The 20,825-nt window shown below is 36.1% G+C and overlaps 3 protein-coding genes and 1 pseudogene across 4 annotated transcripts; 2 read left to right on the forward strand and 2 right to left on the reverse strand.

The window, feature by feature from the left end:
* Nucleotides 1-4,908: 4,908 nt before the first annotated feature.
* LOC110632979 (translocase of chloroplast 159, chloroplastic) lies at nucleotides 4,909-9,138 on the forward strand. Its single transcript, XM_058152664.1, has one exon. It carries the CDS (start codon nucleotides 5,070-5,072, stop codon nucleotides 8,919-8,921), a length of 3,852 nt encoding a protein of 1,283 aa, XP_058008647.1. The 5' UTR covers nucleotides 4,909-5,069; the 3' UTR covers nucleotides 8,922-9,138.
* Nucleotides 9,139-10,890: 1,752 nt separating this feature from the next.
* Nucleotides 10,891-12,330, reverse strand: LOC110632980 (stress-related protein-like; annotated as a pseudogene).
* Nucleotides 12,331-16,189: 3,859 nt separating this feature from the next.
* Nucleotides 16,190-18,167, forward strand: LOC110632997 (heat shock factor-binding protein). Of its 2 annotated transcripts, none has more exons than XR_009151133.1 (5): nucleotides 16,190-16,349; nucleotides 16,574-16,627; nucleotides 16,947-16,970; nucleotides 17,041-17,751; nucleotides 17,848-18,167. XR_009151133.1 is itself a non-coding variant. In XM_021781421.2 (5 exons), exons 1-5 carry the CDS (start codon nucleotides 16,347-16,349, stop codon nucleotides 17,715-17,717), a joined length of 270 nt encoding a protein of 89 aa, XP_021637113.2. In that variant the 5' UTR covers nucleotides 16,190-16,346; the 3' UTR covers nucleotides 17,718-18,167. The 2 variants fall into 2 exon arrangements, 1 of the variants encoding a protein (XP_021637113.2); XM_021781421.2 differs by having other exon boundaries at nucleotides 17,041-17,083; nucleotides 17,572-18,167.
* Nucleotides 18,168-18,681: 514 nt separating this feature from the next.
* Nucleotides 18,682-19,430, reverse strand: LOC110632996 (protein RALF-like 33). The gene has a single exon (XM_021781418.2). The coding sequence runs from the start codon at nucleotides 19,336-19,338 to the stop codon at nucleotides 18,985-18,987; it is 354 nt and encodes a 117-aa protein (XP_021637110.1). The 5' UTR covers nucleotides 19,339-19,430; the 3' UTR covers nucleotides 18,682-18,984.
* Between the last annotated feature and the right edge of the window lie 1,395 nt (nucleotides 19,431-20,825).

A 20,825-nucleotide genomic window follows, 5' to 3' on the forward strand; every position in this document is an offset into this window, starting at 1 on the left:
ATAAGAAGCATAATTATCCACGGCTTCTATCATAAAAATATAATAAAAAAAATTAGTAAAATATATATTAAATTTTATCCAATATATATATCTTATCAATTCGGATACATTGTTTCTTTTTATATATAAATTGAATGATATATAATTATATTATTATTAATAATAAATAATTATAATAATAATAAAAAAATTTATAAATTAGTATGTAAAGGCTAGAAGAAAAGATAATAAAAACTTGCTCAAATGAGATTGATTAATTTTATTGAATTTATGATTAACTATATATTATAGCTCACATTAGTTAACATACAGCCAATCTCTAATTATATTTTTAGAAAATTTTTTTCTTTATTTTTTGACACTAAATATAAATTAAAAAATTATTTATGTTAATACACGTGACCAGTAATATTTTTAATTTAATAATCTATAAACAAAAATTTAATTAAAAAAATCTTGAGTTTTAATCGTTAGTTGTTAAAAAAATATTTAAATCATAAAAATTATGATAATAATAATAATAATATTTAAACAAATAATTAAATTTAATATAAAAAGATAATTACTAAGCAAGTAATGCCATGTGGTAATATAATTATAAAGAACAAAATTACTCACAGAAATTTTGAGTTTTAACCATTAGTTATTAAGGAAAATAATTATTTAAATCATAAAAATTAAAATAATACTAATAATAAATATGATATTTAAAAGAAAAATAAAAAAATAATTAATTTTAGTATAAAAAAAAATTACTAAGCAAGTAAATTTTATATGGAGAATGACACATGACAATATCATAAAGAAAATAATATGACAATGTTATAAAAAGTGATATGATATATCAACTTTTTTAGAAGATATGTGTCACGACCCAACCTATGGGCCGGACCGGTACTAGGACCTGGGTAAACCTAAAGCCCCCAAGGCCCGTAGTAAGCCTAACTATTCATTAACCCAACTCTAAGGCCCATTTGGGCCCAATTTTAAGAATTCAACCGGACAGAGTTCGGCCATAAAATTGACATTTCAACGGGGAGTTTTTGACTCACCCGACAATATATCAAGTGGGAAGCTTAGCTCACCCTCAACATACTCATAACAATATAAAAATAAATGGGAGCTCAGCTCCCTCATCCAGTCCATCAACATGCATAAAATAATAAGTTTACAGGTCCAAAATAACAATTTATATTATAGTCCCAATTCAATAAATACTTCTAACACATGCGGAAATTCTAGAAGTTTATAGAATTACACAAACATGAATAGACGACCTGCGAGGGAGAAAAACAGGTTAACCTCAAAAATATTCTCATGTGGCCTGGAAAAATATTGAACAGGAGTGAGCGTTCGACTCAGAGAGTAAAATATCAATTTTAACCATAATCTCTATAACTATCTAAAACTAATGCACCCTGTAGAGTGAAATGCAATATCAGCAATAATTTCACATCACAACATCAAAAAGGTAATTTAACATCAAAAAGGTAATTTGGAACACTCACACACCCATTAATATCAATCATAAAATATGGGAGCTGATCTCCTATACTGCTCTCTTAAATCAAACTTGTGCCAACGAAGAACTCAAGTCGGACTTTCGCTTAATAAACCAAATCGGGGTCCCAGCGAAGAACTCAAGCCGTGTCTACCTCGAAGGACCGGGTCCAAGCGAAGATCTCAAGCCTTTTCTACCCGTCCTCTCCATAGTTAACACCACATCACACGCACGTCAACGCACGCACACTGCTCCAAATTACCACAACAACATCCATGACACTTTAACAGTTATGAATGCAACATAAAATGTGCCTAGAGTTTAACTACATAGATACATACATATAAGTGATGCATGGGCATGCTTGAACATATAATAATAGTGAAATTACAATTAAAATTAATATTTTACTCACAGACTTGACAGCGGTCATTGTGGCGGCTGGGTGGAGGAAGAAGGCTTTCCCGGCTCACCTGACAATTTTATTACAATCATTTAATAAATTTGACTCAATACAAACTTAAGAAAAGACCAAACATGTTATAAGTCGTGACGAAAATTCGGCAGAATCTCCCATATACCTAGGGACCTACCCAACCTGCAAAAGGGCTCAAAACTCACTTTTATATTTACAATCCATATATCCACAACTCAATCACATCACACAGCCCCTTCTGCCCCCATCCAAACAGTTATCCATCACAATATGTAAAATTTTAATTTAGTCCTTATAATTGACTCTTTTTGCAAAAACTACCCAAATGAACTCTAAAAATTCTAAAAGTTTGTCCCGCGGTCCTTAGCAATATTACTAGGTTAATGCAAAAAGAATCATAATTTTCTGAGCTACCACGAATGTTTTACGGATTTTTAATCTCATTTAAGCACTATAATTACAAAAAAGTAAGGTTCGGGTTTATCTATGCCGATTCCGACTTCGGGGCGCTCGGGACATTTGACAATGGTGAGGTAGCCAAAACCTCGATCTAATTTGGAGACTTTTTCGGTAATCGGTCTGTCTGGCCAGAAATTCACAAACCCGGACAATTGTCGAATTTCCGAGAATTGAAGATACCTACACAAAGCCCACAACACGGGGGTTAGTACATAAATTTTACAGAATTTTCTAAGCTCATTTAATGCTCGGAAAAATACTACGAAGTTCCATAGGACCCACCGAAAAACGGTGTCGAAAAAATTTGAAATTTATATCGCTGCGAAGCTCTCGACGAGTGGAGCGTTCTAGTACTCTCGGTTTTCTCGTGGGGTTCACGGTTTGCGAGAAATCTAGCCCAAAAGTCAAAATGGGCTAAAACTTCCCGGGCAAAAATTGGATAAACCGCTCAATGAATTTCGGTGTTCTTGGTGTCTATGGAAAGCTCTCGACGAGTAGATGTATTTAAACACAAGACCCGGTTCGATTGGTGGCCTGATTAGTCGGATTTTCGGTCGAGAAAATGAAGCAGCGCGCTTGCGCGTCGCATCGCTTCGGGCGCATTTTGCCGGCGTTCCAGGTGACGGCCGGCGAGGGAAGGTGGTTGGGGAGGCGCGCTGGCGGGCTGGGGAGGCAGCGGCGCGGCAATGGGAGGAGGGAGGAGGGAGGAGAGAGAAAACGGGAGAGAAAACGGGAGAGAAAGAGAGAGGGGTCGGGACGCGCGCAGGGAGTAAGAAAAAGGAAGAAGCCAGTCCGATTCAATCGGTCTGATCCGATCCGGTTCAATTGGATTGGTTCGATTCAGATACAAAATTTTGAATTTTTACTCTGCCTTTAGACCGAAAACAAGGTCCAAAAATTTCAGAAAACTCAAAAAAATGCGTAGGCTCCAAATATATTTTTAGTTTTGCCACGTGATCTTTAAATTAATTTTTTAAAAATCATCAAAGTTTATATTTTCGAAAAATCGAACCCGATTTTTAAAATCCGAAAAATTTCAAATAATTTCCTAAAATTTAAATAAAATAAAATATCAATATTTAACCAAAAATAATAAATTTAAAAATTAGGGGTGTTATAATATGCTTATATATATATATTATTAATGTGTTAATTTTTAATTAAATAAAATAATTACTTTTATCGATTAAATAATGTTAACTAGTGATCTCTATGAATTTGGAAAGAAAATATTAGAGGCTAAATGTGATTTGTACTCCAATAATCACATGCATCATACAAAATGCAACAATTCATTAATGGGTAGTCTAATTGGTTTTCAAAGTGAGGACGAATTGAGTTTGACACACTATTCACAAAGCTCCAATAAAAGAATGGTTGAAGATATTATAAAGTATGGAGATCAATAAGCTTTTCCAGAAAATATATCATATTGTCGTGATTTTGTATAAGATAATTTATATAATAAAATAAATTAATATATACATATATTTATAAAAATAACTATTAAATAGATTTTTAATTAACATTAATAATGATATTGACTTGCCATTTTATAAAATTTATATGAAATCTTTCGCTTTATAGTTATTTTATAATTAAACTTTTAAAATTAGCATCCTGATAATTTGAATATTAAAATTAAATTCACTTTAGTCAAAATCATGGGACAATTTTTTCAAATAATTGAAATGGCTATATATTTCAAAAGAACATGAATTAATAAAAAATAATTTTCTTAGCGAATTAAAAAAATCAAATCATAAAATTTTGTAAATTATAATACTTAAAATTTGAAAAAAATGTGTATTGGCTTATTTCCTTATATTGTAACGGGTCAATTTGCAATGAGATGGGCCTTCAGTTCCCAAACGTAAATGGATCCAGATATGTTTTAGCCCATCGGATAGCATCTATCCCAATCACGTCGTTCAGTGAATCCATTGAAGGAGTATGGGGAAAACGCTAGCACTTGGACGTGACTTACTGAAACTGTTTGAATTGGTTCCGATATTGAAGATAATTTGAGATGAGGAGCAGCAAATTTTAGCCAAGCATTTTAGATGAGGAGGAAGAGGGAGTTAATTAAACACGTAATGCAGCCAAACAAAAGACTCTTACGCAAGTCGGGCATTTTCACAAACAGGTAGCGTCACAAACACAAGATACTCCCCAACTCAGCCGTTGGATATATTATGGGTTCAACTGTTGAAAATGTTAGAAATTTAAATTTTATTTATTTCTAAAATAACAGTTTTCGATATGGAAATATCAATTTTTTTTTTCTTTTTAAATAATTTTAGATAAAAAATTAAAGAAAAATGGGAAAAAATAAAATCGAAATTTAAAGAGGATTTGAAATGATAATTTGCGTGATCTGATAGGATTCTCCTGAAAATTCCAACAAATTACAAATCTTTCTCCAATTGGAGCAGATAAGCCGACCAAGGGATACATCTGTCATTTAACCCCTGAGAAGCCCAAAGCCCATATCTGAACCCCTCGACCTCAAGCCTCAAGGGTAGGAGAGAGAGAGAGAGATTTGTAGTTTCACACACTTGCCAACCTTATCTCGCTCTCAATCTTCTCTTATCATTGCTTGGTATCACAATTACTCGCAGCTTCCAAAAACCCTAGCTCTACCCCTGTTTGCTTCTTCGTGTTATTAGCGCCATGGACTCCAAGCCTTATGTACCAGAAACGCCGTCGCATCTCTCTAACTCATCAGGTTCTCCTCATTCTTCTTATACTTCCTCGTCATCTTCGCCTTCTTCAAATCATTCTGTTATTGATAATTCAGTTAGGAATTATACTTTAGAGGTTGCTGATCATAATAACAATAACGTTAGTAGTGGGAGTAGCGATGGGAGGTTTGTGAGTGGTGAAGAGGACGTTGAAATGGAGACGGAGAAGCCAGTTACCCTCCGGGAAACCCCACAAAACCACTTTCGATGGGGTGGTGCTGGTTCCGCTTTTGTTGACCCTGTGGAATTTCCGGCACTTAAAAGTGAAGAGCCGGTATGGACATCATTGGCGAATGAAAAAGATAATGATGATAAATATGTTGTTGGACAGTCGAAAGTTGGGAGCCTGGAGAAGGGTGAATTGGTTAGGGATGAGGACAAGGGTTTAGAGATGATTTGGGCTCAGGGTTCTGTGGAAAAAAATGGAATTGATATTGTGGAAGGAAAGGAGGTTTCGGTGGAAATCGGCAAGGGTCTGGATATGAATTTGTTTGAGAAGGAGACTGAGAAGCTAGGAGTCGAGGGGAGTCAGTTGGATGCAGAAGCTGCTGAAGGGAAGAAAGCAGAAGTTTATGGGGGCGAGGCTGTTGAAGAGGGAGAGTTTTTCAGTGGTGGGAATGAAAAAGTTGACACTGGGAAATTTACTAGTGGAGGGGACTCGTTTCTGGAGGCTGTACATGCCACTTTGCCAGGGTCGGGAGTGGCTGTTGTTGGAGATGCGGAGGGAGGGAAGTATTCTGAAATTAAAGGAGCAGAGGTTCCAGTTGATGATGGTGTGCCTCCGGACAATTGTTTTGATAAGGTTAGTAGTGATATGGAAGAACCAGTTAATTTGAATATTGAAACCAAGAAAAATGTTGAAGCTATTACTGGTTTCAAGACTGAAGTTGCAGAAGTGGACAGTAATGGAATGGAACAGATTGAGACCTCAGTGGAGGTTGATGTAGGGGATAGAGATGGAACTCTGGCCACTGATTATATTGAGGAAACTGCACAAACACGTGCTGTTCATGATGTAGAACTTTATGTGAGTGCTGCAAGCAAAAAGTTGGAAGATGAACTATCAGTCAAAGCTGATTTACTTGAATCTGCAGAATCAATTGCTGTTACAAATGCGGAATTTAAACTAGATGCTGAAATTGAAGAAAAGAATCATCAAGGTGTAGAAGGTGAGAATGATGGATCGGTGACAGATGGTGAGACTGATGCAATGATTTTTGGAAGCTCTGAAGCTGCCAAATTCTTGGAGAGGTTGGAGCAAGGTTCTGGTGCTGGTTCTTATTCTGGTGCAGAGAATTCTCATGATCATTCACAGAGAATTGATGGTCAACTTGTGACAGACTCAGATGAGGAAGTAGACACTGATGAGGAAGGTGAGGGGAAAGAGCTGTTTGATTCTGCTGCCTTGGCAGCCCTCTTGAAAGCAGCAACTAGTGCTGGCTCAGAGGATGACACTGTCACTGTGACCTCTCAAGATGGAACCAGGCTCTTTTCTGTTGAGCGACCTGCAGGTTTGGGGTCCTCGCTTCGACCTGTGAAACCTGCTGCACGACCAAATCGGCCAAATTTTTCAACTTCTTCCGGTCTCACAAATGGGGGGGACTCAAATGCCAGCTTGAGTGAAGAAGAGAAAAAGAAACTGGAAAAGTTGCAGCAGATAAGGGTGAAATTTTTTAGGCTTGTTCACAGACTAGGTCATTCGCCAGAAGAGTCGATAGCTGCACAGGTTTTATACCGTTTGGCCCTTCTCGCAGGGAGGCAAACCAATCAACTGTTTAGACTTGATGCTGCAAAGAGAGCAGCTTTGCAGCTTGAAGCAGAGGGGAAAGATGATTTGGACATTTCCTTGAACATACTTGTCCTTGGGAAAACGGGGGTGGGCAAGAGTGCTACAATAAATTCTATTTTTGGTGAGGAGAAGTCCCCAATCCATGCATTTGAACCTGCAACTAATTCTGTTAGAGAAATAACTGGTGTGGTAGGTGGAGTTAAGATTAGGGTAATTGATAGCCCAGGTCTCAAGTCTTCTGGTTCAGAACAAGGGTTAAACCGCAAAATATTGACTTCCATAAAGAAGTTCATGAAGAATTGTCCTCCAGATGTTGTCCTTTACGTTGATAGGCTTGACACCCAAACCAGGGATCTTAATGATCTGCCATTGCTGAGATCCATCACTAGTTCTCTTGGCTCTTCAATCTGGCGAAATGCTGTAGTTACTCTAACCCATGGTGCTTCAGCACCTCCAGATGGACCTTCTGGTTCCCCTTTGAGCTATGAGGTGTTTGTTGCTCAGCGCTCTCATATGGTTCAGCAGTCTATTGGGCAAGCTGTTGGTGATTTGCGTTTGATGAATCCAAGTTTGATGAATCCTGTATCTCTTGTAGAGAATCATCCTTCTTGTCGGAAAAACAGAGATGGACAAAAGGTGCTCCCTAATGGTCAAAGTTGGAGACCTCAGTTACTGTTGTTGTGCTACTCTATGAAGATTTTATCTGAAGCAAGTTCTCTTTCTAAACCTCAAGATCCATTTGACCGCCGGAAGCTTTTTGGTTTCCGCACTCGTTCACCTCCCCTTCCATACCTATTGTCTTGGTTGTTGCAGTCCCGTCCACATCCTAAACTCTCTGCTGACCAAGGGGTTGACAATGTTGATTCTGACATTGACTTGGCTGACTTTGATTCTGATCAGGAAGAAGAAGATGATGAGTATGATCAGCTCCCACCATTCAAACCTCTTAGGAAAACTCAGCTTGCTAAGCTTAGCAAGGAGCAGAAGAAAGCATATTTTGAGGAATATGATTATCGTGTGAAGCTCCTACAGAAAAAGCAATGGAGAGAAGAGTTGAAGAGAATGAGAGAGATCAAGAAGAAAGGAAAGTTTGCTGCAGATGAATATGATTACAATGGAGAAGATGCTGATCCAGATAATGGAGCTCCAGCTGCTGTGCCTGTTCCATTACCTGATATGGTCCTGCCACCTTCATTTGATGGTGATAATCCAGCTTATAGGTATCGGTTTTTGGAACAAACTTCACAGATTCTGGCAAGGCCAGTTCTCGACACCCATGGTTGGGACCATGATTGTGGGTATGATGGTATCAACGTTGAACATAGTCTAGCTGTTGCTAGTCGATTTCCAGCAGCAGTCTCTGTTCAAGTAACTAAGGATAAGAAAGAATTCAGCATCCATTTGGATTCTTCAATCTCTGCAAAGCATGGGGAGAATGGGTCTAGCATGGCAGGGTTTGACATTCAAAATGTTGGAAAGCAACTTGCCTACATCTTTAGAGGTGAGACTAAACTAAAAAATTTCAAGGCAAACAAGACAACTGCTGGGGTATCTGTTACATTTTTGGGCCAAAATGTGGCTAGTGGTTTTAAACTTGAGGATCAAATTGCACTTGGAAAGCGCCTGATGTTGGTTGGTAGCACTGGGACTGTCCTTTCTCAGGGTGATTCTGCATATGGAGCCAATTTGGAAGTGCGGCTAAGTGAAGCAGATTATCCAATTGGCCAGGACCAATCCTCCCTGGGCTTGTCTTTAGTGAAGTGGAGGGGGGACTTGGCATTGGGGGCCAACCTTCAATCCCAATTTTCCATTGGAAGGAGTTCTAAGATAGCTGTTCGAGCAGGATTGAACAACAAGCTGAGCGGACAAATTACTGTCCGAACAAGCAGCTCTGAACAACTTCAGATTGCACTTGCGGGTCTTCTTCCCATTGCAATGTCTATCTATAAAAGCATTAGGCCAGGGGTTAGTGACAATTACTCAATGTACTAGATCCTGCATTTTTTTTTCATTGATGCAATGTATCGCATTCATTCAGCATCATAGATTAGATAACGTGTTGAGCTTGATTTGGATTTCAATAATGCTGAATTTTCTTTCATGTAGAACTTATTGATCTTATCAATATCAGGTTCATGTTATATTGCGTGATGAAATGTATTAAATATGAGTTGGATTCATGAGGAAATTATAATATTTTTCTTGTTTCTTTTGCACTGTTTAAATATGGTGGTATTGTGATGCTATTGGTGCACCATTGCGTTTCTTGTATGGTGAAATTTTTCATCTGATGCCAAATTTGCTAACCTGGTTTTTGTCTTAACAAATCTATCTATAAGATATATGAAAGGAAGACCCTAGGGTGGATTTTTTCTCTCAGCTACTTGGCTGCACATCTTGTGAGGAAAACTGTTTCTTTGTGATGTGGTTGAATGCCTTCTGAAATTGTATTTGCAGCCTTCCTTCTCCCTTTTTACTGCCTGCTGTCCCCCCAACTCACACCATACCCATCACTAATTCAGGTTTGCAAATAAGTCGTTTGATGATTTCATATTCCTATGAAGTCTTGATTTCCATGCTTTGATATCAAATAATTAGAAATTTTTGAAGCTTTGTTTCTAATTCTTGCACTACCGCTGCTCTCTCCGGGTGCAATTGAGCTTTCTATCACTCTACTTCTGAAACTGTGAATTGTGATTCACTTTGTTAAAGCAGAGCAAATTTGCAGATATTTTGATGATTCTTAACTTCTACTCACGATTTCTGTTAATGATCTAATTTTCTGTGGCCGGAGCTGCTAAGAGAGTGCATGTACTGTGATTTTCCTATCCTTTATATTTTTGTTTATTTTAGATTTCATAAAGCAAACCCATAAAATTTCTCCCCCTCTTTTATGGAAATCAAAAACGTTGTTCTCTTCGTTTACAGCGCCTCTTTCTTTAGCTTTTGGCTCTGATTTGACTTTAAGAAGTAGAAGAATATTCGAAGCTTTCAGTCCCATTATGATAGAGTGCTGGAGCGGAGAGTTAGGTTGGGAATGCTGGAGAGCCTACGAAGTTGATCATGCGAAGGTTCGAGGGGCAGCAGTCATCATTAAAAATAAGCGAAAGATGTGTTGCCTCTTCATCAACGATCAAGATGCTGGGTCGGTTGGGCTAGGTAGGACTACCCAATGCACAGTCAACAATCAGATGGTGGATGATCCCTGATGACCATTGACATAACCCAACAAACATCTGAAGGTTGGATGACAAGTATTCTCTAAAGGTTTGGATTGTTGCCATTAGGAAGCTGTCACTTGTCTGTCGTAAAAGATAGTTTCTAGATTCTTTATTTATTGCAAGTTTATTGTTACGAAAGTTCTGTATTATGCATAAACTGGAGGTTTATTCTTGGGAGCCTGTAATTTGTAATGACGCTGTTTGTGTTGGATGGCCCGCACCCCGTGACCTCTGCATTTGTGAAGGAAAACTTTTGGGTAGTATATATAGTGTTAAGTCTCTCACATGTGAGCTTTGCATTCAGCATTTATCTACTTGAGAAGTGAACAGTCTTTTCTAATGATACTTCTGTAATGGATAGTAGCTTGTTGAGTCAATAATTCGTAGTCTTAGATGTCATCTAAAATATTGGTGGATCACTGAAAGATTTCTTTGCTTGTGTGAAAGGGTTCAGAAAGCTTTCTGGGGAGAAATCTTCAAAGATCTTGCGGGAACCCTTCATTGCTGAGAGTCGTGTGGATATATCTTGAGTCTATCTTCCTCTGGGGAATAAAAATCTGAGAATTGGAAAGACAAAAGTCAGTCATGGCGAGTCAATAAGCATTGGAAAGAAAATTTCCATTGCTACGGTCCCATCACAATAACTTTGCGTTTATCTTATTTCCTCACCAGTGAAATCACCACATTATCAATATCAAAATTGATTATATGCCTTTCAGTCCTAACGAAATGAAATGGGATAATTAAAAAACTATTGACATTAATCTTTATAAAGTTTTACTTTTATTGACAAATTGAGTGACCCGAGGAGTTGGAAACAACACAAATAATGATAATAACTTTCATTGCACCGTGACGGCCTCCTCATTGGTAAGGATGGTGGACGCATTAACGCCTTCAACAAACGCCTTAGCAATCCTCTCGACAGGGATCAAGGGCAGATACGCCGCGGCCGAGTATCCTCTATCCGCCGTGTAACAAACCACTTCATTGTATTTCTGAGACCAATAAGCACCAGTGGGGACTGCGATCCGGGCAACTTGAGGAAATAGAGGAAGCCGATTCAACGAATGCCAGGCCGACACGGTGTAGTGCTCCGCCACCGGTTAGTACTTGCAATATAGCTCCTTAGCCGCCGGCTCATACTTTGTAAACATCGTCTTCACAATGCTCTTTGCTGCGTCCACCATGCCAGCGCGCTGAACTTCACAAGCCATGGCTCTAGCTTGGCTTGATTCCTTCTTCACCAGGGACAGCACGTGCTTTTCTAATTCGCTTAGATAATCGTCAACCTGTATAGCACGTGAGCCCCGAAAACCTGTGAATGTGATTATCTACCACGAGAGAAACACTTTGGGACTGGGAGTGGGAAGAATATTAGAATACAGACCTTGCGATCGACGAATTTGAGAAGTTCAAACGGAACGTCGAGGAACTTCTCGTATACTGGTCCGATGACAGTCTTAACGGTGCCCTCGATGGCCTGTAACCCCGGTTTTAGCGGACCGGAGTTTTCCTTCGCGTAGTCATATATGGTTGAGAAACAGACTATAACGTTGATCGCAGCCACTTGAACGAAATCTAAATACTCGAGTTTTTTATCGTTATCTTGAACCTTCCAAAAACAAAATTATATATTATCAGGTTTCCCACTAATTAATTCTCGGCAGCCAAACAGAAAAATGACACGCATAGATGTAGATGAAGCGAAGAGAAAAGGCGAATATGGTATACCATTTCTGTTTGTGATTTCACCTCAGATTCTGCCATTTTTCCACTTTTGGTGACCGCTTTTGATACCTGTCCCTGAAAAAGCTTACTGCTGCAAATTACCAAATGATGATTTAGAGCGTTGGAAATTACTCTCATTTTTCAGCTTTCCTCGTTGCAGGCCCATCATCTACGGTCACAGTGACAATACTTGGCTACGCGGCAGATTTTGACTCGTAAACTGAATGTGAAGTTCACATTTGCCGTTGGATTAAGTGGACGTTTGACATGAAGCTTGGAAGAAGGGAATGCATAATGCCAGCGTTGACATGCGGGCAGCGGTGACCGATGTGCTGAGTTTAGTGAAACGTGGCTTTATCCTGTGGCGCTGTCACAGTTACGTGTCGACAGAAGGGTGATGGAAGGCGAACACTGTGTGCAAGGCACGGATTGCTATGCAGCTACTTTTGGCACGAGAGAGGAGGTGGTCTGCCTCACGTCCTTGTCTCCTGATCCTGGTGGGCTGCTCAGATTTCGTTTTGTTGGTGCGTGGATCAGTTGCAAAGGAAGCCTTAAAAAAAAAAAAGAAAAGAGGGACAAGGAGCCCACGGTTTTCCTCACGCGAATTGGATTTGTCTAATTCCTGATCCTGGGCCAGCGATAGATGAGATAGTTTTATTCATCAAACTTAGGCCTGTTTGGGAATGGAGCGGAGGCTGAAATTTTTTTTTTAAATATTGTTAAAAAATAATTTTCAAAATAATGATTACTCATCAATAAGTTAGGAACTGGCTATTAGTACTAGATTTGGTCAATGGATCTTGTTTGGCATCTTATACATCATTAATCCGGGTATCACCTTATTCATCTCTGTGAAGACTGATGAGGTATGATAATTTTTTCTTGTTTTGTGATAATTGGTGCTTAGTTCTTGTTTTCTGAAAAAGGTGCCTAGTACACACCCATACAGTGGTGCTTGGTTCTTCTTTGCTAGTTTCCTTCTTTATTGGGCTCGAATAAATCTTGTATTTTAATAAAATTTCTTGCAGCTTCCATGGTGGGCTCTCATCTTGCTTTGCCTCTCAAAAGGAGTGCACTCAATCTTTGTGCTTCGTCTTTTTAATGACTGTTTTGCAATGACTCTTCTCCACGCTGCATTGGCATCTGGGCCTGATTCTTTCCAGTTGACATTTGCTGCAAGATTTTGGTATCAGATGAAGTTGGTTTAACTGTTCTTTATTTGTATAGTGGGGCTGTTTCAATAAAGATGAATGTCGTCCTCTATTCTCCACCTTTGTTGCTTCTTATGTTAAAAGTACATTAACATCCAATTATTTGAATTTCTTAGAGTTTTCCACTATTCATTGTTCTTGTAAACACTTTTTCACAGGCCATGGATATTACTGGGGTGATATTGGCTTTAACTGGTGCAGCACAGGTGTCTATCTTTTTTGTTCCCCTGAAAGACTGCTTTCTATGCAGGCACAGAATGCATGTTAAAGTCACGTGTTAAAAATTGTGATTTTCTCACAAAATTAGTAGATTGTTTTTATCGTGAAAAGCAAGATAGCAATATCATTTAATCTATTTCCCAATGCTGTTATGTGGGTTGGAGTAATACTGCAATTGATGTTGTGCGGAGGGCATTGACTTAGTAATAGTTCCTTTATTTCCACATGCTTGGTGAATGGTTCTGCAGATTCCATTCGGGCTGCCCTTTTTAGTGTCCCATCCAATTGCATATATATCAAGAGCATTCAACCTTGGGCGCGTATTCATCCACTTTTGGTACTTCTTATTTGACTGTATGGTGCAAAAGACCGAGTTTCTTTTTGATTTAGTAAGTGGAAAATACTAGAACATTTTTGTGAAATTATATGACATCGAGTTTCTGCATTTGCTTAATATTGACCACTTCACTTCACATTTGTTTGGCCAATAGAGATCACTTTTGCTCAAAGTTGATTTTCAATAAATCATCAAGGATCTTGCCTTCTTGAGGTAGTTACCGTAGAGGAAATGAATTTAATGTTATCCAGCGAGGAGAACATGGGTAGGAATATGTAGGTTTGATTACTGTTGGATTATCATTTGTGGGAACATGGGAACAGGTCTTCTTGTAGATCCGCCGCCTGATCAACGTTCCTTCGCCTCGCATTACAATACTAGTCGAAAACCTGGTAACACCAGCCAAGAAAAGAATCGCAAACGTTACATCGGTAAGAACAGTATAAGCAGTTTTGGTTCCTCTCTATTTTAAAGACCTTTACGGCTGCCATCTTTCCACACTTGTGGATCATATTCAGGTATTCTACTTGTGATTGACATTTTCCTAAATTAAATCACCTTAGGTTTCGAAGGAATCCCTAAAGGTTTAAGAGATCAATTAGGGTTACAGAAATAAGATTAACTTTCTATTACCTTTCAGAAATGATCAAATGCGATTTTCAACATTCTATCTCAGATTAAAATTGTATCTAAAAGATTAGGTCATATAATCCTTCTAAAAGATTAGGTCATATAATCCTTATAACTATGAGCATAATCTCACCTAATTGTTCTGGTCAAGAAAAAAATCTCACCTCATTGGAGGGAAAAGTCCCTCACATTTTTTCACCAAATTCATTGAACATTTTTGGCGTTAAAATTTTATATTAGTGTTGACTACTCTGATCTTGGGTTGACTGACAATAAAATAGATTAATTTTAATAAAAAGATTAATATGTTGATAGAATTAGATTTTGGAGATGTACTTTTTTTAAATTAAGATCCTGATTAGCAACAATTTTAAGTTAACTTTTAATGTTTTATCCTAATCAAAATACTAATTTTTTTTATTTATATTATTTAATAACATAATATTTATACTAATATTTAGAGGTTATTTTGAATAAGTTCAATAAGATGATATCACTATTTTTATATTTAATCGTAAATTTAAAAGCTATTTTTATTGAATATTTTTTTAAATTACTAAATAAACAGTTAACTATTAACATACCTTTTAATAGTTAATAATTTATAATTAATAATTATTAAAATAATTAATATTGTCAAATAGAATTTAAGAATATAAAAATTGACTTGTGATTTTTCATAAACTCATAGAGACAACTTGTAATTTATTCCAATTTTTAATTTAAAAGGCAATTTCATTTTTTTTTATCATAAATTATAACAGTTATAAATTAAAACTTATTATTATTATTATTAAAGCTAAATCATATTTAAAATAAATTATTTAATGTAATAGTGCAATGCACATTTGATTTAAAAAAAGTTTGCTAGTCATACTTCACTAGTTATTTTATGGACTAAGGTGCTTTGCAATGTTATTTTAATTCTTTATATTATAATATATAATTTTTTTAAAATAATAATATGTAGAAATTATTAAAATTACTACATCTTATCAATTTTAAATTTTTTTTATTTAAGATATTTAACAACCCGATCCTCTCTACTAAAAAAAAGTTATTTAGGGGGTGTTTGGTTTACTTGTTGGGTGCAGCTGATAGCTGATAGACACTCAAATAGGTAAATTGTGGTGTTTAACAAGTTTAAAAAAATAGGCAGCTGATATGATACCCATCAGCTGCAGTTTGTATCAACTCTATTTTTAGAACTGTTTCTCATCAGCTGATAGCTGATCTGATTTTATTTTTTATTTTGACCATATTATTCTTTTTTATTTAACTTGAAAATTAATATTATTAATATTTTTATTTTTTTATTTGTAATTTTAATATTTTAATCAACGTATTTCAACTTTGTTAAAATATTTTTTATTAATAACATAAAATATAAAATATTTATTTATATTCAAAAACTTAAAATTAATTATAAATTTTTCTAATAATAATAATAATTATTTTATTATTTATCTATATTTTTAAAATTATTTAATTATCTTAAAAAATAATTATTTTCTTATTTCAATAATAAAATAAATGATATAATATAAAAGATTAATAATTATATATTTATTTAAATAATATAATATATTAATTTAATAATTATATATTTAATTTAATAATAAAATAAATAATATAATGTAATAAATTTATAATTTTATATTTATTTAAATAATAAAATAAATTATATGATATATACTCTTATTAGTCATTTCATATATTAATAACAACAGTTAATTATAATTTTACTAAATACTTAATATAAAATAGCTATCAGCCAACAATAACAGCTATCAACTAACTCAACAGTTAATTCAAACAAGCTCTTACTATAATTAAAAAAAAAAAAAAAACGTCCCAGTTTGAATTTTCAAAATTCAAATAGAGCAATGGCATATCGGTAAATATGCGTTATCACTCTGGAACTTAAAAAGGCTTGGCCACCTCACCTATATGAGAAATCGAAATCCATTCATTTCCCACTCCTCCGTCACCAAACGCTCCGCATCTTAGGCACTGTACGGTTAGCGGCCGAGCAAAGCAAAGGAAATCGGAGATCAGCTAGCAAACAATGGTAAAGCTCTTTTCTGCTAATTCCACATGAAAATTTATCATCAAGCTCTATTATAATCCTACATTTGTGGTCCGTTTTTAGTAAATTGTTTGATTTTGCATATTTTAAACCGCTAGGGTTTCAACTCTCCGATATGTTTAGATCACTTCTGTCTTGCAAATTATTCGTTAATGTATGTGTTGACATTGTAATGGGATCAATTTTATTTATTTTTGCTTTTGTAGGACGGACATGATTCAGAAGATCCGAAGCAAAGCACTGCTGATATGACTGCTTTTGTGAGTTCCTTGAATTTTTCTTTACTCGAGTGATTCCTATTAGTACTTAATCCTCCTGTCAAATTGGGTGAGGTTTTAGTCAGGCTTTCGAGGCCTTGCTGGCTTAAGTCTGATCGCCTTTCGAAGTTAGATTATAGTCTAAACTCTGAATATGTCTGGCTCACATGGTTTCATCATATTTAAATTCTTTAGGGCTTGATCTCTTTAATAGTTCGAATCCTTCTTATTTTATGTGATGCCTATGTTTATTCCAGCTTGAGTATATTTGTGCTTTTCTTATAAGAGCTGTAGTGATAACTTATTTGCATCAATTTTTCAGGTGCAAAATCTTCTTCAGCAGATGGTGAGTCATTTCTTGGAATTCATGTTCTTTGTTTTTCTGCCATTGTTGCTTACTAAAATTTTGTTTGCAGCAATCCAGGTTCCAAACAATGTCCGACTCCATTGTTACAAAGAATATCCTTAACATTTGTTATGAGTTGTCTACATAAATTTATGTTAAATTTCTTTGTGATTGAAATTGATGGATCACTCTCGTACATAATAAAGGAAATATTGTCTGGTGTCCTTGCGTGAGATTTTCACTATATCTGGTTGCATATCTTCATGCAAATTGTTTAAGATGAAACCTAGTTGAGACTTTTCAATGGGATTATTTGATCAATTACGTCTTGGACATATTGTGGTGGTCAGCTGCTATTCTTAGATGACGAGTAGGATTATTTTGATGGGAAACAATATGATTCTGAACTTTGGATTATGGGTTTAAGTTCTTTAGGTCTATAAAGACGGAATGGCTACCATGTAAATGTTAGAAAAAAAATATTTGCGCCTGCACCCTCCCCGCGCTCTCCCCCCCCCCCCCCCAAACCTAATGCTTATTTAGCTGTGTCAATGATTCAAAATGTGTGAATGAATTCCTTGTTTTCTTAACTTCAATGCACTTGACGAGATGGGAACTCGCATAAATGACTTGGAGCAGAGCATAAATGACTTGAGAGCAGAGATGGGAGTGGAGGGCTCACCTTCTCCTTTGACCCCATCCAAGCAAAAGCCAGGCGAAGACAAGCAAGAAGAAGACTCAGCTTAGAGTCATTCAAAGTGGATTTGTTCTGTGGCAGATGGTTTCATGCCTTTTTTTTCTTTTTCTTTTTTCTTTTTCAATTATGGTTTAGGAATCAAAATTTTATATCTACTATTTGTGTTATTCCCACATGCAGTTTGTCTCTTAGAATCTGTTTGGGGAGTCACTTCTGGCGCTGTTGTAGAGGAAAACTTGCAAATCTGAGATGATTTATAGTTATGATCCCTGTTCACTTTTTTATTGATTTTGCGGGCAACAAGTGATTAGGATGTTACTCATATTGTTTAACAATAGATCTGTTGTAGCTGGCCGATAGAAAAGATTTTTGTGCGTTATGAGCCACAATCTGATCTACCTGAGCAGTAGCTTTATTTTTGCCCGCTGTAGTAGTACCGTGTACTGAATTTAGAGATTTATAACCATGGATGCCACAGTTGAAGCCCATTATTATTAACATTTGCAGATTGAATGCCTGGTTGTTTTGTATCATCTTTTTTGACATATGCCTGATCTTCAAATGGAGTTAAGTTGAGAAGGCTCGGCATTTTCACTTCTCGGCAATGTTTGATCCATAATGTACCAATTTTATACTCTTGGCAATTTTTGAACCATACTGATAGGCCTATCTCTGCAATCCCCGGTCTTCGAGGCAGGATAATTAACACGTTTATGTAATTATATTCAGCCCTTTAAGCGACGTTCCGATTCTTGATCAAACTTTGGGAGATTCACTTTGTTTTGCTCTAGTTAAATGAAATGCCAGATCTTTGTCCACATTGGAATCAAGAAATCATTCTTGAAGATTTTGGAAAGCTCTACTACCTTATGCTAACTACTTTATTTTATGAATTGGTCTCTCTCTTGTCTAGGGCCATTTTTTGGTATGCTCAAATGCATATAAAAACCATGCTTGTGTGAATTGGTCTATGTAGAATGGGTCTAGACTATCATAACTCGTTAACAGACGGTGTTCCTAGTGAAAGTTTTCCCTCTCGTTTATTAGAAATCACAGGCTCTACTACAAAAACATGAAACAAGCCATTCTATGGCATCAGCCATCTGGCGACCTCCACCATAAGTTCCTTAACATGGTCATAATAAAGTAGTTATTAAGACATGTAACATCTGTTTGTTGCAATGTTATATGTATCTTACAAAACAAATCCAATACAAATTAATAAGAACATAGAAACAGCAGGTTTTAATGACCTTAACTACGGAAGAAATCCAATACAAATTAATAAGACCATAGAAACAGCAGGTTTTAATAACCTTAACTACGGCAGCGAGTAATAGCACTGCAACCGCGGGAATAGGGGTTGGCCTCCGCACCTGGCTGGCAGTTATAGTAGGATGCACCTCTCTGGGAGCATGGCACGGTGTTCCTCTGCAGCGCTCCATAGCTTATGTACTGTGTGGTGGCCGTCTGAAGTAACCTCCTGCTAATCTCAGAGACCATGTGGAATTCATCTTCTCCCATGCACTCTGCTACAGAGCCTTGACATCGGGCTTTTGTCGGGATCCAGCTCAGTTTGTGATCTCCGCTTGCATCAATGGTGGGTGAGGAGATGATCAGAGCTGAGAGGAATAAGTAGAAGGTCAAGAGAAGGATGGAAGAATTGGCCATTTTTGCTTCTTGTTTCTTCCTTTGTGTATAAATAGAACTGCGAGGGCTGGTGGGTAACTTGATTAAGAGTAGAAGTTAGTGGGAAAGGACAATGACACTTATTTTCTCGCTATTTACAGAGATGACACTCAGCAGTCGGCAGCAGAAAACTTCAATTTGCAGTCCACATTTGGTGAGGCTTAGAAAATGGATCGATGTGGCAGTTGCGTAATTAGATGGATAATGATGTCTTTATATTCCGGAACTGACTTAAGACTCGCTATAATTAGGGGTGAACATTATTTAGTTCAAATCAAATAAATTAAATTAAATTGTCTTAATTCAGTAATTTAATTTGATTTTTAAGATAATTCAGTTTGATTCGGTTCGGTTTTATATTATAAAAATTTCAGTTATTTCAATTCAGTTTGATTTTGAAAAAAAAAAATCGGTTAAATCGAACTGAATCAAATAGTTTTATTGATTTTTGAATTGATTATTTTTATGGGATATTTATGAATTATGTGTAATTATATATATATAAATTATTTAATTTCATTGATTAATAGTTATTAAGTTAAAACCAAGATCAAAATCAAACCAAATAACTTGAAAATTAAATCTAAATTAAAAAATTAATAAGACAGTTTGATTTAATTCAATTTTTTATCCATTTTAATTCGGTTCGGTTTATAAAATAATACAATTTTCATGATTTGGTTCTGTTAGGTTCGGTTTGAACCGAATGCTCACCCTAACTACAATTAGCTAACAAAGGAGGCATGTGGGAAGGATAAAGCTTAATTACTCTAGGGTTCCTCCAACTACCTTCAACAGATTGGCCGTCCTATTCTAAGGATTATAATAATAATAATAATGGTTTAATCAGAAAAATATTAGTTAAGTGTAAACCTGACCTGGGAATGGAAGAAAAAATGATTTTTTTTTTTAATAACATGAAAGCCCTTATACTTAATCAAGTTTAGCAAGGGAATGTGGATCATTGATGACCCATTCAAAACCTACCCAAAGACAAAATGATACAATTTGATAAGAATAATAATGGTTTAATCAGACTAAGAATAATATTAGTTAAGTGTGAACCTGCCCTGGGAATGGAAGAAAAAATGATCTTTTTTTAAAAACATGAAAGCTGTTTACTTAATCAAGTTTAACAAGGGAAGGTGGATCATTGATGAATCATTCAAAACCTACCCAAAGACAAAATGATACAATTTGATAAGAAAAATGGCTTGATTGGGCCAGTTCAAAACATGTAATAACAGAGAATAAATGCCGAATTTATGATCCATCCATGTTGGATCAAAAGGAGTCGAGACCTTCCACAAGGTGTTTTAAAAACTTGGTATACTTGGTTAAAAAGAAAAGGTTAAACTACGTTTGCTTTAGAAAACAGTATTCCTCCAAGTGCAAGTTCACTTGCACCTTTTTCCGTGGAACTTGGAAGGCTTTCTGCTATACTAGTCATAATTCTTCACCAAATATGT

The sequence above is a fragment of the Hevea brasiliensis genome, chromosome 9 (assembly GCF_030052815.1).
Source record: "Hevea brasiliensis isolate MT/VB/25A 57/8 chromosome 9, ASM3005281v1, whole genome shotgun sequence".
Lineage (NCBI taxonomy): Eukaryota > Viridiplantae > Streptophyta > Magnoliopsida > Malpighiales > Euphorbiaceae > Hevea > Hevea brasiliensis.